Source organism: Stegostoma tigrinum, chromosome 12, assembly GCF_030684315.1.
Source record: "Stegostoma tigrinum isolate sSteTig4 chromosome 12, sSteTig4.hap1, whole genome shotgun sequence".
Classification (NCBI taxonomy): Eukaryota; Metazoa; Chordata; class Chondrichthyes; order Orectolobiformes; family Stegostomatidae; genus Stegostoma; species Stegostoma tigrinum.
In genome coordinates, this window is record NC_081365.1 from 76,072,077 (window position 1) to 76,089,162 (window position 17,086).

General features: G+C 44.5%; 1 protein-coding gene across 4 annotated transcripts in view; it reads left to right on the forward strand.

The window, feature by feature from the left end:
• The window catches only part of enox1 (ecto-NOX disulfide-thiol exchanger 1), a 193,999-nt gene that overhangs the window by 161,871 nt on the left and 15,042 nt on the right, over positions 1 to 17,086 (forward strand). For 2 of the 4 annotated variants that reach the window (XM_048541458.2, XM_048541459.2), the window contains one exon: positions 16,326 to 16,431. The exons of 1 other annotated variant lie outside the window; for it this stretch is intronic. In XM_048541458.2, the coding sequence (XP_048397415.1) occupies positions 16,326 to 16,431 (106 nt within the window). The remainder of the gene's footprint in view (positions 1 to 16,325; positions 16,432 to 17,086) is intronic. One more of the 4 variants, XM_048541460.2, reaches the window with a different exon arrangement.

Genomic DNA, 17,086 nt, shown 5'->3' on the forward strand with positions numbered 1-17,086 from the left:
AGTATTAGCACTTTTGGAGTATTGTATTGGCACTATCGGAGCATTGTATTAGCACTGTCAGAGTGTTGTATTGGCACTGTCAGAGTAGTGTATTAGCTGTTGGCGTGTTATATTGGCACTGTCAGAGGATTGTATTAGCACTGTCGGAGTACCGTATTAGCAGTGTGGTAGTATTGTTTTGGCACATCTGGAGTATTGTTTTAGCACTGTCGGAGTACTGCATTGGCACTTTCGGAGTATTGTATTGGCACTGTTGGAGTACTGCATCGGCACTGTCGGAATATTGTATTTGCACTTTCGAAGTATTGAATTAGCACTGTCGGAGTATTGTGTTGGCACTGTCAGAGTGTTCTATTGGCACTGTCAGAGTGTTCTATTGGCACTGTCAGAGTATTGTATTAGCACTGTCGGAGTATTGTATTGGCACTCTCTGAGTATTGTATTAGCACTTTCGAAGTATTGTATAAGCACTGTTGGAGTATTGTGTTGGTACTGTTGGATTATTGTATTAGCACTGCCGGAGAATTGTATTGCATTTGTCAGAGTATTGTATTGCCACTGTCAGGGTATCATATTGGCACTGTTGGAGTATTTTATTAGCTCTTTCAGCGTGTTGTCTTGGCACTGTTTAAATAGTGTATTGGAACCGTTGGAGTATAGTATTAGCACTTTCGGAGTATTGTGTTGGCACTGTCGGAGCATTGTATTAGCACTGTCAGAGTGTTGTATTGACACTGTCAGAGTAGTGTATTAGCTGTGTCGGCATGTTATGTTGGCACTGTCGGAGGATTGTATTAGCACTGTTGGAGTACCGTATTAGCAGTGTGATAGTATCGTTTTGGCACATTTGGAGTATTGTTTTAGCACTGTCAGAGTACTGCATTGGCACTGTCGGAGTATTGTATTGGCACTGTCGGAGTGTTGTATTAGCACTGTTGGAGTATCTTATGAGCACTGTCGGAGTTTTGTATTAACACTGTCGGAGTCTTGTATTAGTACTGTGGGAGTATTAGCGCTGTCAGAGAATTTTATTAGCACTGTTGGAGTATTGTATTAGCAATGTCAGAGTATTGTATCAGTACTGTCGAAGTGTTTCATTTGCACTGTCAATGTATTGTATTGACCCTGTCGTCGTCTTGTAATAGCCCAGTTGGTGTATTGTATTAGCACTCTCAGAGTACTGTATTAGCACATTTGGGGTGTGTATTGGCACTGTGGGAGTATTGTATTAGCACTGTCAGATTATTGTATTTACATTGTCAGAGTATTGTATTAGCACATTCAGGGTTTTGTATTGGCGCTGTGGGAGTAGTGTATTAGCACTGTCAGAGTATTGAATTGGCACTGTGGGAGTATTGTATTAGCACTGTCAGAGTACTATATTGGCATTGTCGGAGTACTGTATTAACACTGTCAGATTATTGTACTGGAACTGTCGGAGTATTGTATTGGCACTGTCGGAATATTTTATTAGCGCTGTCCGAGCATTGCATTGGCACTGTAAGTGTATTTTGTGAGTGATGTCGGAGTGTTTCATTACCACTGTCAGTGTATTGTATTGGCACTGTCGGTGTATTGTATTAACACTGTCGGGGCATTGTGTTAGGACAGTCGGAGTATTGTATTAGTGCTGTTGGCGTATTGCATTAGGATTGTCGGAGTGCTGTATTAGACCTTTGGGAGTAATATATTGGCACTGTTGGAGAATTGTATTGGCACTGTTGGAGTATTGTATTGGCACTGTCAGAGTATTGTATTAGCACTGTTGAAGTACTGTCTTAGCTGTCGGAGCACTGTATGAGCAGTCTGGGAGTATTGTGTTGTAGTATTGTTTAAGCACTGTTGGAGTATTGTATTGGCACTCTGTGAGCATTGTATTGGCACTGTCAGCGTGTTGTATCGGCCCTATCGGTGTATTGTATTAGCACAGTCGGTGCATTGCATCAGGCAGTCGGAGTATTGTATTGGCGCTGTTGGCCTATTGCATTAGGACTGTCGGAGTGCTGTATTAGCCCTGTGGGAGTACTATATTGGCACTGTCAGAGTATTATATTGGCACTTTCCATGTATTGTATTGGCACTGTCGAAGTATTTTATTAGCACTTTTGGAACATTGTATTTGCACTGTCGGAGTGTTGTATTAGCACTGTCAGAATAATTTATTAGAACAGTCCAAGTATTGTATTAGCACTGTGGGAGTATTGCATTGGCACTATCGGAGCATTGTTTTGGCACTTTTGGAGTTTTGTATCGGCACTGTTGATGTATTTTATTTGCACTTTCCAAGTATTGTATTAGTATTGTCACAGTACTGTATTAGCACTGTGGGAGTGCTGTATTGGCACTGTTGGAGTATTGTATTGGCACTTTCCCAGTATTGTATTGGCACTGTTGGAGTATTTTATTAGCACTGTCAGAGTATTGTCTTGGGGCTGTCGGAGCATTGTATTAGCACTGTTGGAGTATTCTATTGGCACTGTCAGAGTGTTGTATTAGCACTGTCAGAGTAATTTTTTAGAACTATCCAAGTATTGTATTAGGACTGTCAGCGTATTGTATTAGCACTGCTGAAGTATTGTCAATAGTGTTGTATTGGCATTGTTGGAGTATTGTATTGGCAGTGCGGGAGTATTGTTTTGGCACTTTTGTAGTATTGTTTTAGCACTATCAGAGTATTGTATTGGCACTCTCTGAGTATTGTATTAGCACTGTTGGAGTATTGTATTGCAACTGTCGGAGTACTGCATTGGCACCGTCGGAGTATTGTGTTGGCACTGTCAGAGTATTTTATTTGAACTGTCGGGGCATTTTTTCAACACTTTCTGAGTACTGCATTGACACTATCAGAACATTGTATTATCACTGTCAGAGTATTGTATTGACACTGTCGGATCATTGTTTTATCACTGCCGGAGTATTGTATTGACACTGCCAGAGTATTGTATTGGCACTGTCGGAATATTGTATTAGCGCTGTCCGAGTATTGCATTGGCACTGTAAGTGTATTTTATGAGTGCTGTTGGAGTGTTTCATTACCACTGTCAGTGTATTGTATTGGCACTGTCGGTGTATTGTATTAACACTGTCGGCGTATTGCATTAGGACAGTCGGAGTATTGTATTAGTGCTGTTGGCTTGTTGCATTAGGATTGTCGGAGTGCTGTATTAGACCTTTGGGAGTAATATATTGGCACTGTTGGAGTATTGTATTGGCACTGTTGGAGTATTGTATTGGCACTGTCGGAGTGTTGCATTAGCACTGTTGGAGTAATTTATTAGAACTATCCGAGTATTTTATTAGCACTGTCAGAGTATTGTATCAGTACTGTCGGAGTGTTTCATTAGCACTGTCAGTGTATTGTATTGGCCCTGTTGTCGTCTTATATTAGCCCTGTTGGAGTATTGTATTAGCAGTGTTGGAGTATTGTATTAGCACATTCAGGGTGTTGTATTGGCACTGTGGGAGTATTGTATTAGCATTGTTAGAGTATTGTATTGGCACTGTGCGTGTAGTGTGTCAGCACTGTCAGAGTAATTTATTAGAACTATCTGAGTATTGTATTTGGACTGTCGGAGTATTGTATTGGCACTTTTTGAGTATCGAATTGGCACTTTCAGAGTATTTTATCGGCACTTTCGGAGTATTGTATGGGCACTGTCAGAATATTTTATTAGCACTTCCCAAGTATTAGATTAGATTTCCTACGGTGTGGGACCAGGCCCTTCAGCCAATTAGTATTGTCGCAGGGCTGTATTAGCACTGTGGGAGTACTATATTGACACTTTCGGAGTTTTGTATTGGCACTTTCTGAGTATTGTATTAGCACTGTCGGAGTATTTTATTATCGGTGTCTGAGTATTGTATTAGCGTTGACAGAGTACTGTATTAGCGCAGTGGGAGTACTATATTGGCACTGTCGGAGTATTGTATTAGCACTGTCCGAGTATTGTATTAGTACTGTGGGAGTAATGTATTAGCACTGTCAGAGTATTGTATTAGTACTGTCAGAGTGTTTCATTAGCACTGTCAGTGTATTGTGTAGGCCTTGTGATCGTCTTGTATTAGCCCTGTCAGAGCATTGTATGAGCACTGTCAGAGTACTGTATTGGCACTGTCGGAATATTGAATTGGCACTTTCGGAGAATTGTATCGGCACTGTCGGAGTATTTTGTTAGCACTTCCAGAGTATTAGATTAGATTAGATTATCTACAGTGTGGAAACCAGCCCTTTGGCCTATTAGTATTGTCACAGTACTGTATTAGCACTGTGGGAGTACTGTATTGGCACTGTTGGAGTATTGTATTAGCACTGTGGGAGTACTGTATTAGTACTGTGGGAGTATTCTATTAGCCCTGTCGGAGTATTGTATTGGCACTGTCGGAGCACTACATTAGCACTGTTGGAGTATTGTATTAGCACTGCTGAAGTATTGTGTTAATGCTTTCAAGAGTGTTGTATTGGCATTGTTGGAGTATTGTATTGGCACTGTCGGTGTATTGTATTAGCACTGTCAAAGTACTGTCTTAGCTCTGTCAGAGTACTATATTACCAGTGCGGGACTATTGTGTTGGCACTTTTGAAGTATTATTTTAGCACGGTTGGAGTATTCTATTGGCTTTTCCGGGTATTGTATAAGCAATGTTGGAGTATAGTGTTGGCACTGTCAGAGTATTGTATAAGCACTGTCAGAGTGTTCTGTTGGCACTGTTGGAGTATTGAATTAGCACTGTCGGATGATTTTCTTGGCACTGTTGGAGTATTCTATTGGCATTGTCGGAGTATTGTATTAGCACTGTGGGAGTCTTTTATTAGCACTGTAGGAGTATTGTATTAGCCCTTTTGGAGTATTGTATTGGCACTGTCGGAGCATTGTATTAGCACTGACAAAGTACTATCTTAGCACTGTTGGAGTATTTTATTAGCGCTGCTGAAGTATTATGTTAGCACTATCAAGAGTGTTGTATTGGCATTGTCGGACTATTGTATTGGCACTGTCGGAGTATTGTATTCGGACTGTTGGAGTGCTGTATTAGCCCTGTGGGAGTACTATATTGGCACTGCCGGCGTATTGTTTTGGCACTTTCCGAGTATTGTATTGGCACTGTCGGAGTATTGTATTGGCGCTGTCGGAGTACTGTATTAGCACTGTCGAAGTACTGTCTTAGCTCTGTCGGAGTATTGTATTAGCAGTGCGGGATTATTGTATGGGCACTTTTGGAGTATTGTTTTGGCACTGTCGGAGTATTGTATCGGCACTGTCGGAGTATTGTATCGGCACTGTCGGAGTATTGTATCAGCACTGTCGGAGTATTGTATTAGCACTGTCGGAGTGTTGTATTAGCAGTGTCGGAGTGTTGTATTAGCAGTGTCGGAGTGTAATATTGTCACTGTCCGAGTAGTGTATTGGCACTTTTGGAGTATTGTATCAGCACTGTCGGAGTATTGTATTGGCTCTGTCAGAGTATTCTATTAGTACTGTCGGAGTAGATTATTGTCACTGTTGGAGTATTGTATTTGCACTTTTGGAGTATTGTATCAGCACTGTCAGAGTATTGTATAAACACTGTCAGAGTATTGTATTGGCACTGTCGGAGTATTTTGTTGGCACTTTCGTTGTATTTTATCGACACTGTGGAGTATTTCACTAGCACTGTCCGAGTATTGTATTAGCATTGTCACAGAACTGTATTAGCACTGTGGGAGTACTATTTTGACACGTTCATAGTATTGTCTTGGCACTTTCCGAGTATTGTGTTAGCATTGTCGCAGTACTATATAAGCACTGTGGGAGTACTATATTGACACTGTCAGAGTATTGTATTAGCATTGTTAGTGTATTGTGTTGGCACTGTTGGAGTGTTGTATTGGCGCTGTCGGAGTATTGATTTAGCGCTGTCGGAGTATAGTATTGTCACTGTCGGAGTATTGTATCAGCACTTTTGGAGTATTGTATCGGCACTGTTGGAGTATTGTATTGGCATTGCCAGAGCATTGCATTAGCTCTGTTGGACTATTCTAATAACACTGTCGGAGTATAATATTGTCACTGTTAGAGTACTGTATTGGCACTTTCAGAGTATTGTATCGGCACTGTCAGAGTGTTGTATTAGCAATTTCTGAGTATCGTATTGGCACTTTCTGATTATTGTATTGGCTCTGTCGGAATGTTGTATTAGCGCTGTCGGAGTATTGTATGAGCACTGTCAGAGAATTGTATTAACACTGTGGCAATATCATATTGGCAGTGTTGGAGTATTTTACTGTCCTCGAATGGAGTGCCCAAGTTTAATTCACTTAATATAAGCCCAGTTGTATGTCCTTTGACATTTGACCTGGCAAGAGACATTTCCTGAATAGTCTTTATGGTTGTCACAAGAAGTGTGACCCCAGCACAGTTTTCATCAACAGCGGAAGTAATGCGCCTCCTGTGCTGCCCTTTCAGTTCCAACAATGAATCCCATTCACTTGTTTTCCTTGTGTTCCAGCCTTCTGATTAGTTGGAACCGTGATAGAAACTAAGACTGAGATATTAATGTTCAGAACAAAATTGGAAACGGAAATGTCCTGCTTAAACCATAATGTCATTTACAAGTTCCAGTCTGTGAACTGAGAGGTCAGATTGATATATGCATTACTTTTATATTCGCTGAACAATATTTTTCTGAGTGCGATTGCAACCTCTACGTTTACAGCTGATGGTGTTGGCCTAGTCCCTGGTGCAACAATTGGGAATGGTCGATTAAAATAATTCTTTTCACCACATGCATTGAACTCCCACAGCAGATTGAGAGGGACTGAAATCATGTGTGTTTATCACAGAGCTACCGAGCTAATGCAGTGCATATTTGGGGAGATAAACGCCTTCACTCGTGTCTGAGAAAGCAGACTTCCCCAGCGAGGCAGATGAACCTTGTCAGACGTGACATCGTTCTTCACATCTGCTAATCCTGCCCAGCTTCACCCATCCTCCTGTGCCTTTTGTGGCCCCTGGACGTGAGCAATTCCAAAAAGGGAAGTTGCCAAGGTTTGAGAATGCACAGGGCTTCAGAGATATAGCAAGGGCGTGGGATAGTGTGGAGAACCCTTTCAAAAGGACAGCCAACATGCACAGTAGGTCACATAGTCTGCTTCTGTCGTGCTTTGTTTTCTGATTCAGTCATGTCAGGGAGACACAGTTGAAACTCATTCTTAAATGAACATCAGTGAGAGGAACAGTGAGTGACAGCCCCTGCAATAAACACCGAAAGAACTGCGGATGCTGTAAATCAGGAACGAAAACAGAAGCTGCTGGTAAAGCTCGGCAGGCCGGAAAATCAGAGTTAACGTTTCGGGTCTGGTGACCCTTCCTCTGAACTGAGGACATTGCTTTGTCGTAATCAGTTCTGAGGATCACCGGACCTGAAATGTTAACTCTGATTTTTTTTTAATTCTTCACAGATGCTGCCAGGCCTGCTGAGCTTTTCCAGCAACTCTTCTGTTTTTTTTTGTTACAGCCCCTGCAATGTTAAGCCAGGCATAGGAGCAAATTACTGCAGGCATTGGGATCTGTACTGAAAACAAAAAGTAATGGAGATCACAGTGGGTCAGGCAGCTCCCATGGAAAGAGAGCTGCCTAACATTTCAAGTCTAGATGACTCCCCATCAGACCTGACACAAAGTGTGGAGGGGACAGCATTTGTGCAATAGTTGGGGTTGTGAGGTGGGAGGGAAGTTTGGACCCCTTTGGAAGAAAGGACATTGATAGTTCTGATTAAGCAATTGCAATGTGAGAATGGCAGAACAATGGTGTGTCTAATTGCCAGACTGGAAAGAACAGATACTCCCACTGGGATGGGGCATGGGGAGAGAGGACATGGTGACAGAGAATGGAATAAGTCAAACTGAAAAAATAGGAAGGAATGGGAATGGGTTCACAATTTTAGTGTTGAACTCAATATTGAGCCCAGAAGGTTGTAAAGTGCCTAGTCTGAAGATGAGATGTTGCCTCCTTCAGTTTTCACTGGACCACTACAGCAAGCTGAGGGCAGACAAATGGATGTGCGAGTAGGGCGCTGTGTTAAAATAACCGGCTACAGGAAGGTCAGGGTCATGCGGTCACGGACTGGAGGTGTTCTGCAAAGCGGTCACCCAGCCTGTGTTTGGTTTCTCCAGTGTACAGTGGGCCACATTGGGTGCAGTGAGTACAATGGACCAAATTGGAGAAGGTACAGGTGAAATGCTGCTGTCATGTTACAGCTGTACAGGACACTTGGAGTGCTGTTTACAATTCTGGTCGCCCTACTGTAGGAAGGATGTTATTAAACTGGAAATGGTGCAAAAAAATAGATTTACAAGGATGTTACTGAGACTGGAAGGTTTGAGTTATAAGGGGAGTTTGGACAGACTGGGACAAGGTGGAAGGGAGACCTTATAGAAGTTTATAAAATCATGAGGGGCATAGATAAGGTGAATGGCCAAGGTCTTTTCCCCAGGGTAGGGGAGTCCAATACTAGAGGGCATAGGTTTAAGGTGAGAGGGGAAAGATTTGAAAAGGACCTGAGGGGCATTGTTTTTCACACAGAGGGTGGTGCGGGTATGGACTGAGCTGCCAGAGGAAGTGGTGGACACAGATATAATTATGACATTTAAAGACATTTGGGTGGGTTTATAAATAGGAAAGGTTTAGAGGGACGTGGGCTGCATGCAGGCAAATGGAAGTAGTTCAGTTAGGGAAACCTGGTCAGTTTTGGACGAGTTGGGCCAAAGGGCCTGTTTCCGTGCTGGATGACTCTAAAACATGGTTCTCTGTATCTGCTGACTTGAAATCAAAGGAGGCTGTTCCATTCATTCCTGTAAATGTTTCAGTCTTTGTAGCACAGTGTCAGCCTGAAATTACTGCAATATTTATTGAGCGGTTACTGACTCCTCTCACATCCTGAGCGTAGGCATCTTATCAAAAGTATCAGCAAGGAATTTAATTGATCTGAATTGGAGAAATTAGTAATGCCCACTCAACACAAAACCTGTGACGATATCATTTAGCCACGTTCATGCTTGGTTTGCCCTGTCAGTCCCCAGGAACAGAGCAGCCTAATTATCTTTTCTCCGATATTGACTTTCAGTTTTCATTGTAACATTGAAAAGCTGTAAGTAATTGGAAATATTTACCATAATCTTCAGATTCTGTGACTCTCATGGGTTACATATGTGGGTAGGAAATCTAAATTCATCTCTGGTGTCAGCATGAGAGACTAACACTGTTATTCCACCAACAGTTTCATTACAAAAAAAAACAAATATTAGTATCAACCTGTTCAAGGATGTTACTCACACACCTCCAGGTCAGGTGGGATTTGAGCTTTAATGTCCTAGCTCAGGGGTAGGGACACTACCACATGAGCCCAATGTAATAATGGTTGTTTTTTTTCCTAATCTGAGTACTGCTTCACTAAGACACATGGAGGGCGCTGAGGGGTGACCTTATCAGGGCTTATAAAATCATGACGGTCATAGATAAGGTGAATGGCAAGTTTTTTTTTCCCCCTAGGGTGGGGGGATTTCAAGACTAGGGGGCATATTTTTAATGGAAATTTTTAATTGAAAGGAGAAAGATTTAAACAAACACATGAGGGGCAACTTTTTTTTACACAGAGAGTGGTTCGTGCGTGGGAATGAACCCCCCGAGGAAATGGTGGGCGCAGGTACTGTTACAGCATTGAAAAGACATTTGGATAAGTTCATGACGAGGAAAGGTTCGGAGGGCAATAGACCAAGTGCAGGCAGGTGGGACCAGTCTAGTTCAGGGTTATGGTCAGTATGGACTGGGTGGACTGAAGGGTCTGTTTCCATGAAGCTGTGCTCCGCGACCTGAACAGGTGGGCAGTTAGAGCCTGGCTGGACTGTCTACAAACCCAGAATGGGGGCAGGCCATCTGGGACTGGGGTGAGGAGGAATACTTTCACTCTGAGGGCAGTGGAATTCTCTACCCCAAAGGCCCATGGAGGCTCAGTCACTGGGTAGGTTTGGAAGGGGATAGATTTTGATATGTTCGTAAGGACAAAACAATGGTGGGGAAAACTGCAGTTGAGTTTGGTGATCAGCTATGATGTAGAATGGTGGGGTAGAGTGCTGAATGGCCTTCGCGAGCTCCTGTAGAATGGTGGGGTAGAGTGCTGAAAGGCCTACGCGAGCTCCTGTAGAATGGTGGGGTAGAGTGCTGAATGGCCTGCGCGAGCTCCTGTAGAATGGTGGGGTAGAGTGCTGAATAGCCTACGCGAGCTCCTGTAGAGACTTGGTTTGATATGCCATCTGAAAGTGCTGTTACAAGACCTTTGGTGAGTTTCTGCAGTGCATCTTGTAGATGGTACACACTGCTGCTGCTGAGCGTCAGTGGTGGGGGGAGTGGATGTTTGTGGATGTGGTGCCAATCAAGCAGCTGCTTTGTCCTGGATGGTGTCAAGCCTTTTGAGTGTTGTCGGAGCTGCACACATCCAGGAAATTGATGACACACAATGCCAGCCCTTGGGTTGGCGCTTACTGTTTGGTCTCAGATAATTGAGACTGAGCAATGGCTAGAGACAATGTCCAGAAACATACCCACTCCTGTTTAAAACTAGCTGACCTCAGCGGGAGCACTGCATCGAGCTCTGCACACTGCATGTTTATAACCATATTGGAGAGAATGCAGAAATGTTTACAAGAACGCTTCGAGAGGTGAAGAACGTCAATCATAAAGGATAAATCAGAGAAGTTCTCCTTCAGAAAGAGTGGATTGAGAGGAGATTTGATAGAGGCATTCAAAAGTCTGAGATAACTCAATAATGTGTAGAGGGGAAGACTGCCCCCATGAGAGGAAGAGTTGAGAGCACAAGGGCACAAATGCGAAGGAACTGGAAAGATGTGAGGCGAGGAAAACCACGTGCCAAGTGGTTAGGAACTGGAGTGCACTGCCTAGTGGAATGGTGGAGGCATGATTAGCAAGGCATTCAAAAAATAATTAGATCATCATCTGCGACGTAAGGATGTGAGGGGCTTGTGGAGAGAAGGCAGGAGAATGGCACTAGGTAAGGACTGATTCAGACACAATGGGCCGAACAGCCTCTATATATGTGATTCCTCCCCACAGCCCAAACACCGAGAACTTCAAGAATTCCTTACAAAATTCCTGAATCCCATACAGTGGAGTTACTTGATCTCAAGGCGAAATTCTCCTCTGCAAATAAACATCTGCCGTCTAATTGCCCAGAACTTGCTGGTAATTTTCCAATCAATCTTAGTTGAAGTGGCCTTCGCTACAGATATAAAAAAAAGCCTGCGTCCCCTTTCGATACGGGACGCAATTAATGCCTAGCTTATTGATGGAAATTGAACTCAAATTTGAAAGCAATATTACATTTCCGACTTATGAAAACAAATAAAAAGTTAGCCAGTTACTTGTGCAAACAAATCAGTGTTGTAACCATTCCTTGAATTAATTCCAATGGCCTTGAATCAATCATAAATTTCATCATCCACAACAAGGAAGCATCACGAATCTCTGAGCCCGTTCAGCTTGCCGAGGTGAGATTAATCACAGAAAGAAAAGTTTGCCTCGTGGTTGAGGATTCAGATTGTTAATATACAGCTTTCTTCTGCTGCTCTCCTGAGCCCAGTCTCCTGGCTGCCCCTCCCCCACCTCGGCCCTCCAGGAATGGGTAAACCCAGGAGTATTTTTTTTGGATTGGCATTGCCATCCCAATTACTGGCTGAGGAACTGCTCTTCCAAAGTACCCTCCCCCCAGCCCCCTCCCCAAGCCCTCACTAATGCTGATCGCCCAGCATCGAGGGAGCACAACATGTTGGCTGTGCAGGAGGTCCCAGAGGCAGTACAGTCGCCTCATTAGCGCCACTTCCAACAGTGGCCAGGGCTGGAACTGCCAGTTAACTATCAGTACCGCTGCCTCATGGCACCAGGTCCTGGGTTAGATCCCACCTTCGGGCAACTGTCTATGTGAAGTTTGCATGCTCTGCCCCGTGTCTGCATGGGCTTCCTCCGGGTGCCCTGGATCCCTCCCGTGATGTGCCGCTTAGGTGGATGGACCAGGTTAAATTTCCCACAGTGAGCAGGGATGTGTAGATTAGGTGGGTTAGACATGGCGAATGTACGATCGGGGGCTACTGTTGGGTAGGATGCTCTTTGGAGCACACTTTTGATGGGTCAAATGACCTCTTTCTGCACTGTAGGGGTTTCTGTCATCACATTCAAATTCCCAGATTTGTTAATGGGAAGGGCTGAGGAGTAAGAGGAAGAGGGAGCTGGAGTTCTTAGCCAGAGAGGCTGAGAGGAATTGCCTACAGACTGCGGTGGTGGGGGTTGGATGCGTGCAGACCATGGGTGGAGGGTGTTGTGCCCAGTGTGGAAAGGTGGGTATTAAAGAAGCCTCACTCCCACCTCACTGTGCTGCTGACCACCTCCCATGTGGGAACACCATGAACATAAATGAGGTGCTGTGGGCCATCACAGCAGCTGAATTATATTTAACCATAATCTAATGACGTCAAGAAACAGCTAGGAAAGATTTTTGAAATCTCTCTGGACATTTTTTGAAAGGGCTGTCAAGGTCTGGCAGCATCTGTGGAGGAGAAAACAGAGTTAACGTTTCGGGTCCAGTGACCCTTCCTCAGAACTGCTGGCGGCTGGGAAAAAGCCAGTTTATATGCAGAAAATAGGGAGGTGGGTGGGGTAAGGAGTAAACGATAGGATAGAGCCCAGAGAGAGAGACAGTTGGACAGACACAGGAGTTGCTAATGATCAGGCTGGGAGGGTGAATGTGAAGCTGGATGAACACAGCAGGCCAAGCAGCATCTCAGGAGCACAAAAGCTGATGTTTTGGGCCCAGACCAAACTCAGAGAGGTCTAGGCCCGAAACGTCAGCTTTTGTGCTCCTGAGATGCTGCTTGGCCTGCTGTGTTCATCCAGCTTCACACTTTATTATCTTGGATTCTCCAGCATCTGCAGTTCCCATTATCTCTGGGAGGGTGAATAGTTGTTCATGGGGACTGTTAGTGACTAACAACAGGGAGTGTGTAGTGGCAGGCTACGTGGTAACAAAGCCTGGTGTGTGGGGTGGGGGGCTGGAACATGGGAGAGTTTAGGGCCTAAAATTATTGAACTCAGTATTGAGCCCAGAGGGTTGTAGGGTCCCCAAGTGGAAAATGAAGCGTTTGTTCCTCCAGGACAACTCCACACCCCCTGTTGTCAAGAACTTATCTATCTGTCATAAACACATTCAATAACTTGAGCTGGTGCTCATCTGATACAGGGATGAGAACAAAATGACATTTTGATTTAAAATTCTGCTGGCTTCCTTTGAAGATGTTGTTTGTTCTCACGGCTCCCCTTTGGCAGGGTGGGCCTGTGAATACAAATTTTGATTCAAAGTAGTGACAAGGAAGATTAGTGGCGATCCCAACGTCTTGAGGTCCCCAAAGCATCCCTTACTCCTGCACCAGTGACAACATTGTAGACTAATGAAAAGAAAATAATTTTCCTACAAGCCTCAGTAGCTCAGAGTTAGAGCAGCAATTGCAATTTCCAGACTCATCTGTTAGGGAAGAGGTGCTCTATATCATGTGTGCAAGGCATCTGAAGCAGTTGCCTTCTGGATACCTTTGCAATGCTTTTGTACGTATGACGGTAATCAGTTCTTCCCTCTTGATATTAAGGATCTCTGCTTTTAAACGTTAATTTACAGGTTATATTGAGCAGATATTCCCCTGTGTGCTGAGTGTCACATACCCATGAGCTCATGCGTGAAGAATAGATTCAAAATCTCATTATCCCAAGCAAACAGAGCAAGGCTTCCACTCAATGCTGATGAAGAATTAATAAGCTTTAACTGCAGGCTGGAAAGTATGTCTTTGCATTGAACAGCTAGGTGTGCTGTGGTTCAGTGCGTTACATTCTGGGTTGTGGGGGAGAGTCTAGCATCAAGCTTCATTCCCTGGAATTGAATACACTGTCCCAGTCGTGACTGCAGTTTTCGGAGGTGCCTGTTTGGAAAAGGAGCTCGGAGCTATCTCCACATCCCTTCCTGCTTCGCTGCCTGGCCTGGTGTTTCGCTGCGGTCTGCTAATCCCTTTATGACTGGTCTTCAAACCATTGGAAAGGAATTGCCTTGGGGTGGGGTGGGGGAGCCCCCTTTGCAGTACAAATTGATACGAGAAAGTCGATCCTTTCTCTCCTGCTGTTCACTGGCTTTTCATTCTGTGCTGACAGTGACCCCTGTTGGTCACATTAAGGCACGCTCTGAAGTGTCCAGAATGTGAATAGGAAGTTGTAAAAAAACACATCTGTTTTATTCCGAGATAACAAGGTGTAGAGCTTGATGGACACAGCAGGCTGAGCAGCATCATAGGAGCAGGAAGGGCCATTCCTGAAGAAGGGTCCTGACCCCAAACGCATGTCAAGCTTTCCTGCTCCTCTGATGCTGCTTTTCCTGCTGTGCTCATCCAGCTCCACGCCATGTTATCTCAGATTCTCCAGCGTCGGCAGTTCCCACTATCTCTGTTTTATTCCATCAGCTTTCTTTTCTTTAGGTTCCGGTCATTTTGTCTGAAATATTAATTGGAAAGCAGCCTGGTAATGAGCTGGCTATTCAGGTCGGCCTTCCCAGACTCAGCAATAATTGCAGGGCTATTCTAAAACTTGGCTGCCCACACCTCCCACTCCCAGCCACCCATCAGTCCAACCACACTTCAAATGTGGCAATCCACATTCTTGTCTTCAAACCTCTCCCACTCCTGAATCTCCTCAAGTCCCACAGCCCTGTGAGATTTCCGCTCTGCTCCAATTCCGACCTCGAGCATCCTCAATCGTAGAAGAGTTACAGTGTGGAAGGAGCCCATTAGGCCTGTTGTATCTGCACTGCCTGGTGAACGTCCTTACCTAACGCCAGTCTCTTGCTTTTTTTGCCCCATACCCTATCGCACACTATTTTTCTCAAGGTAATCCAAGATTGCACAAAGATCTTGATCAGTTGGGCCAACGGGCTGAAGAGTGGCTAATTAAGTTTAATTTGGATAAATGTGATGTATTGCAAACAAAGGCAGGACTTACACAATGAATGGTAGGGCCCTGGATAGTGTTGTAGAACTGAGCGCCCGAGGAGTTCAGGTACATAATTCTTTGAATTTTGCCTCACGTGTCAACAGGATGATTAAGAAAGTGTTTAGCACGCTTGCCTTCATTGCTGAGACCTTTGAGTATAGGAGTTGCAAGGCCATGTTGAGGATGTATAGGACACTGGTGAGACGTCTTCTGTAGAGTACTGTGTCCAGTTCTGGTCATCTTGTTATAGGAAGCATATTATTAAACGAGAGCGAGATCAGGAGAGATTTACCAGGATGTTGCCAGGCATGGAGGGTTTGAGTTATAAGGCGAGGCTAGATAGTCTGGGACTATTTTCACGGAGCATAGGAGGTTGAGAAGTGACATTTTAGGGCTTTATAAAAGCATGAGGGTTATAGATAAGGTGAATGACAGGCGTGATTTTATTTCCTGGGTTGGGGTATTTCAAGATGAAGGGGCATATTTTTAAGGTGAGAGGAGGAAAAAAGACCTGAGGAGGAACTTTTTACACAGCGAGTGGTTCATGTGTGGAATGAACTTCCAGAGGAAGTGGTGGATGTGGGTAGAGTTACAGCGTTTAAGAGCCATTTGGATAGGTACATGAATAGGAGAGGTTTGGAGGGAAATGGGCAGGCAAGTTCGGAATTTTCGTTGGCATGGACTGGTTGGACCAAAGTATCTGTTTCCATGCTCTATGACTCTCGTCATCAAATGCCCTCTTAAAAACCCCAATTGAACCTGACTCCACCACATTACCAGGCAGTGCATTCCATACCCTAACTATTTGGTGTGTGATGAAGTTTTTTCTCACGCTACATCATTTTATTTGCACGTCATTTTAAATCTGTGCCCTTGCCTTCTTCTTCCTTATATGAGCAGGAATAGCTTCTCTCTTTCGACTCTATCCAGCCCACTCACAATGATCAAAACCTTTATTCACTCTCCTCCCAGCATTCTCCTGTCTGTGGGGAACAATCCCGAGCTCAATCTGTTCCTATAACTGAAGCTCCTCCTCTGAACCCATTCTTGTAAATTGTTACTGCATTCCCTCCAATGCCGTCGCACTACCTTCAGTTCTAGGTTCTGGAACTCCCTCTCCTGGTGTCTACACAAGTGGCTCGAATGTCAAAGATGTTTTTCCCTAAATTTCCCCCTGTTTGAATGCCTTGGACCTTCTTGCAATGTCAAGGGTGCCAGATAAATGCAGCGTGTTGTTGTTTTCTGTTTTCTGTGCAGGAGATGAATGGTTTCAGTTTGTCCATGTCTACTCAAGGCAGCCAGACCAGCGAGCGATGTCCTATCTCCTGGCCACTCAAATCCGAGAAAGAAGCTTTATTAGTAGGTAGAGTATCCTGAATGGCTTATTCTCAGTGTGGTTTTGACTAAAGATTGAATTAACGTTCACCCTGGGCTGATGCCGAATCAGAAACCTCAAATTAAACATTGGACCAACAGGTTGGCCTCTCGTGCCTGTCCCAGCATTCAGTTCAGTCGTGGTCAATCCCTGTGCCCGAGGTCTATCTGGATCCTTACAGATCCAACTCATAATTACTTAACGGTCAATCCCATGCTGCAAACCTTCTGTCCTCCCACCAGTCTCGTCAGCTTTTCCGGGAACAAATGATTTGGTGATGGATTTTGCCGGCAAAAAATAATGGCCGCCCAGAGGCACGGAGAGCCGTGTTGCCTATTTTCCTTCCGGCAGCCATGTTGCAGGGTACAGGGAGGGGCACGGGGCAGGGATTTATCTCTGCTCCTATTGACAGATGCAAGATCAGAGCTTTCAGAGAGTTGATGGGGTGGCTCAGTGTTGGGGTAGGGTAGGGGGCAGCAGGCATTTGGAGATGGTGGGGATGGCCTTGGAGATGAACAGAAGGCCAGGACAGGGCATGGAAGGCACATTGGAGGTGTTTTTAGGGTCTCGAGTGTTGCAATTGAAGGGGGGGGGCGGTGCGCGGTGATCGAAGCAGGGAGGTCGTTTCCACTGGTGGGTGAAA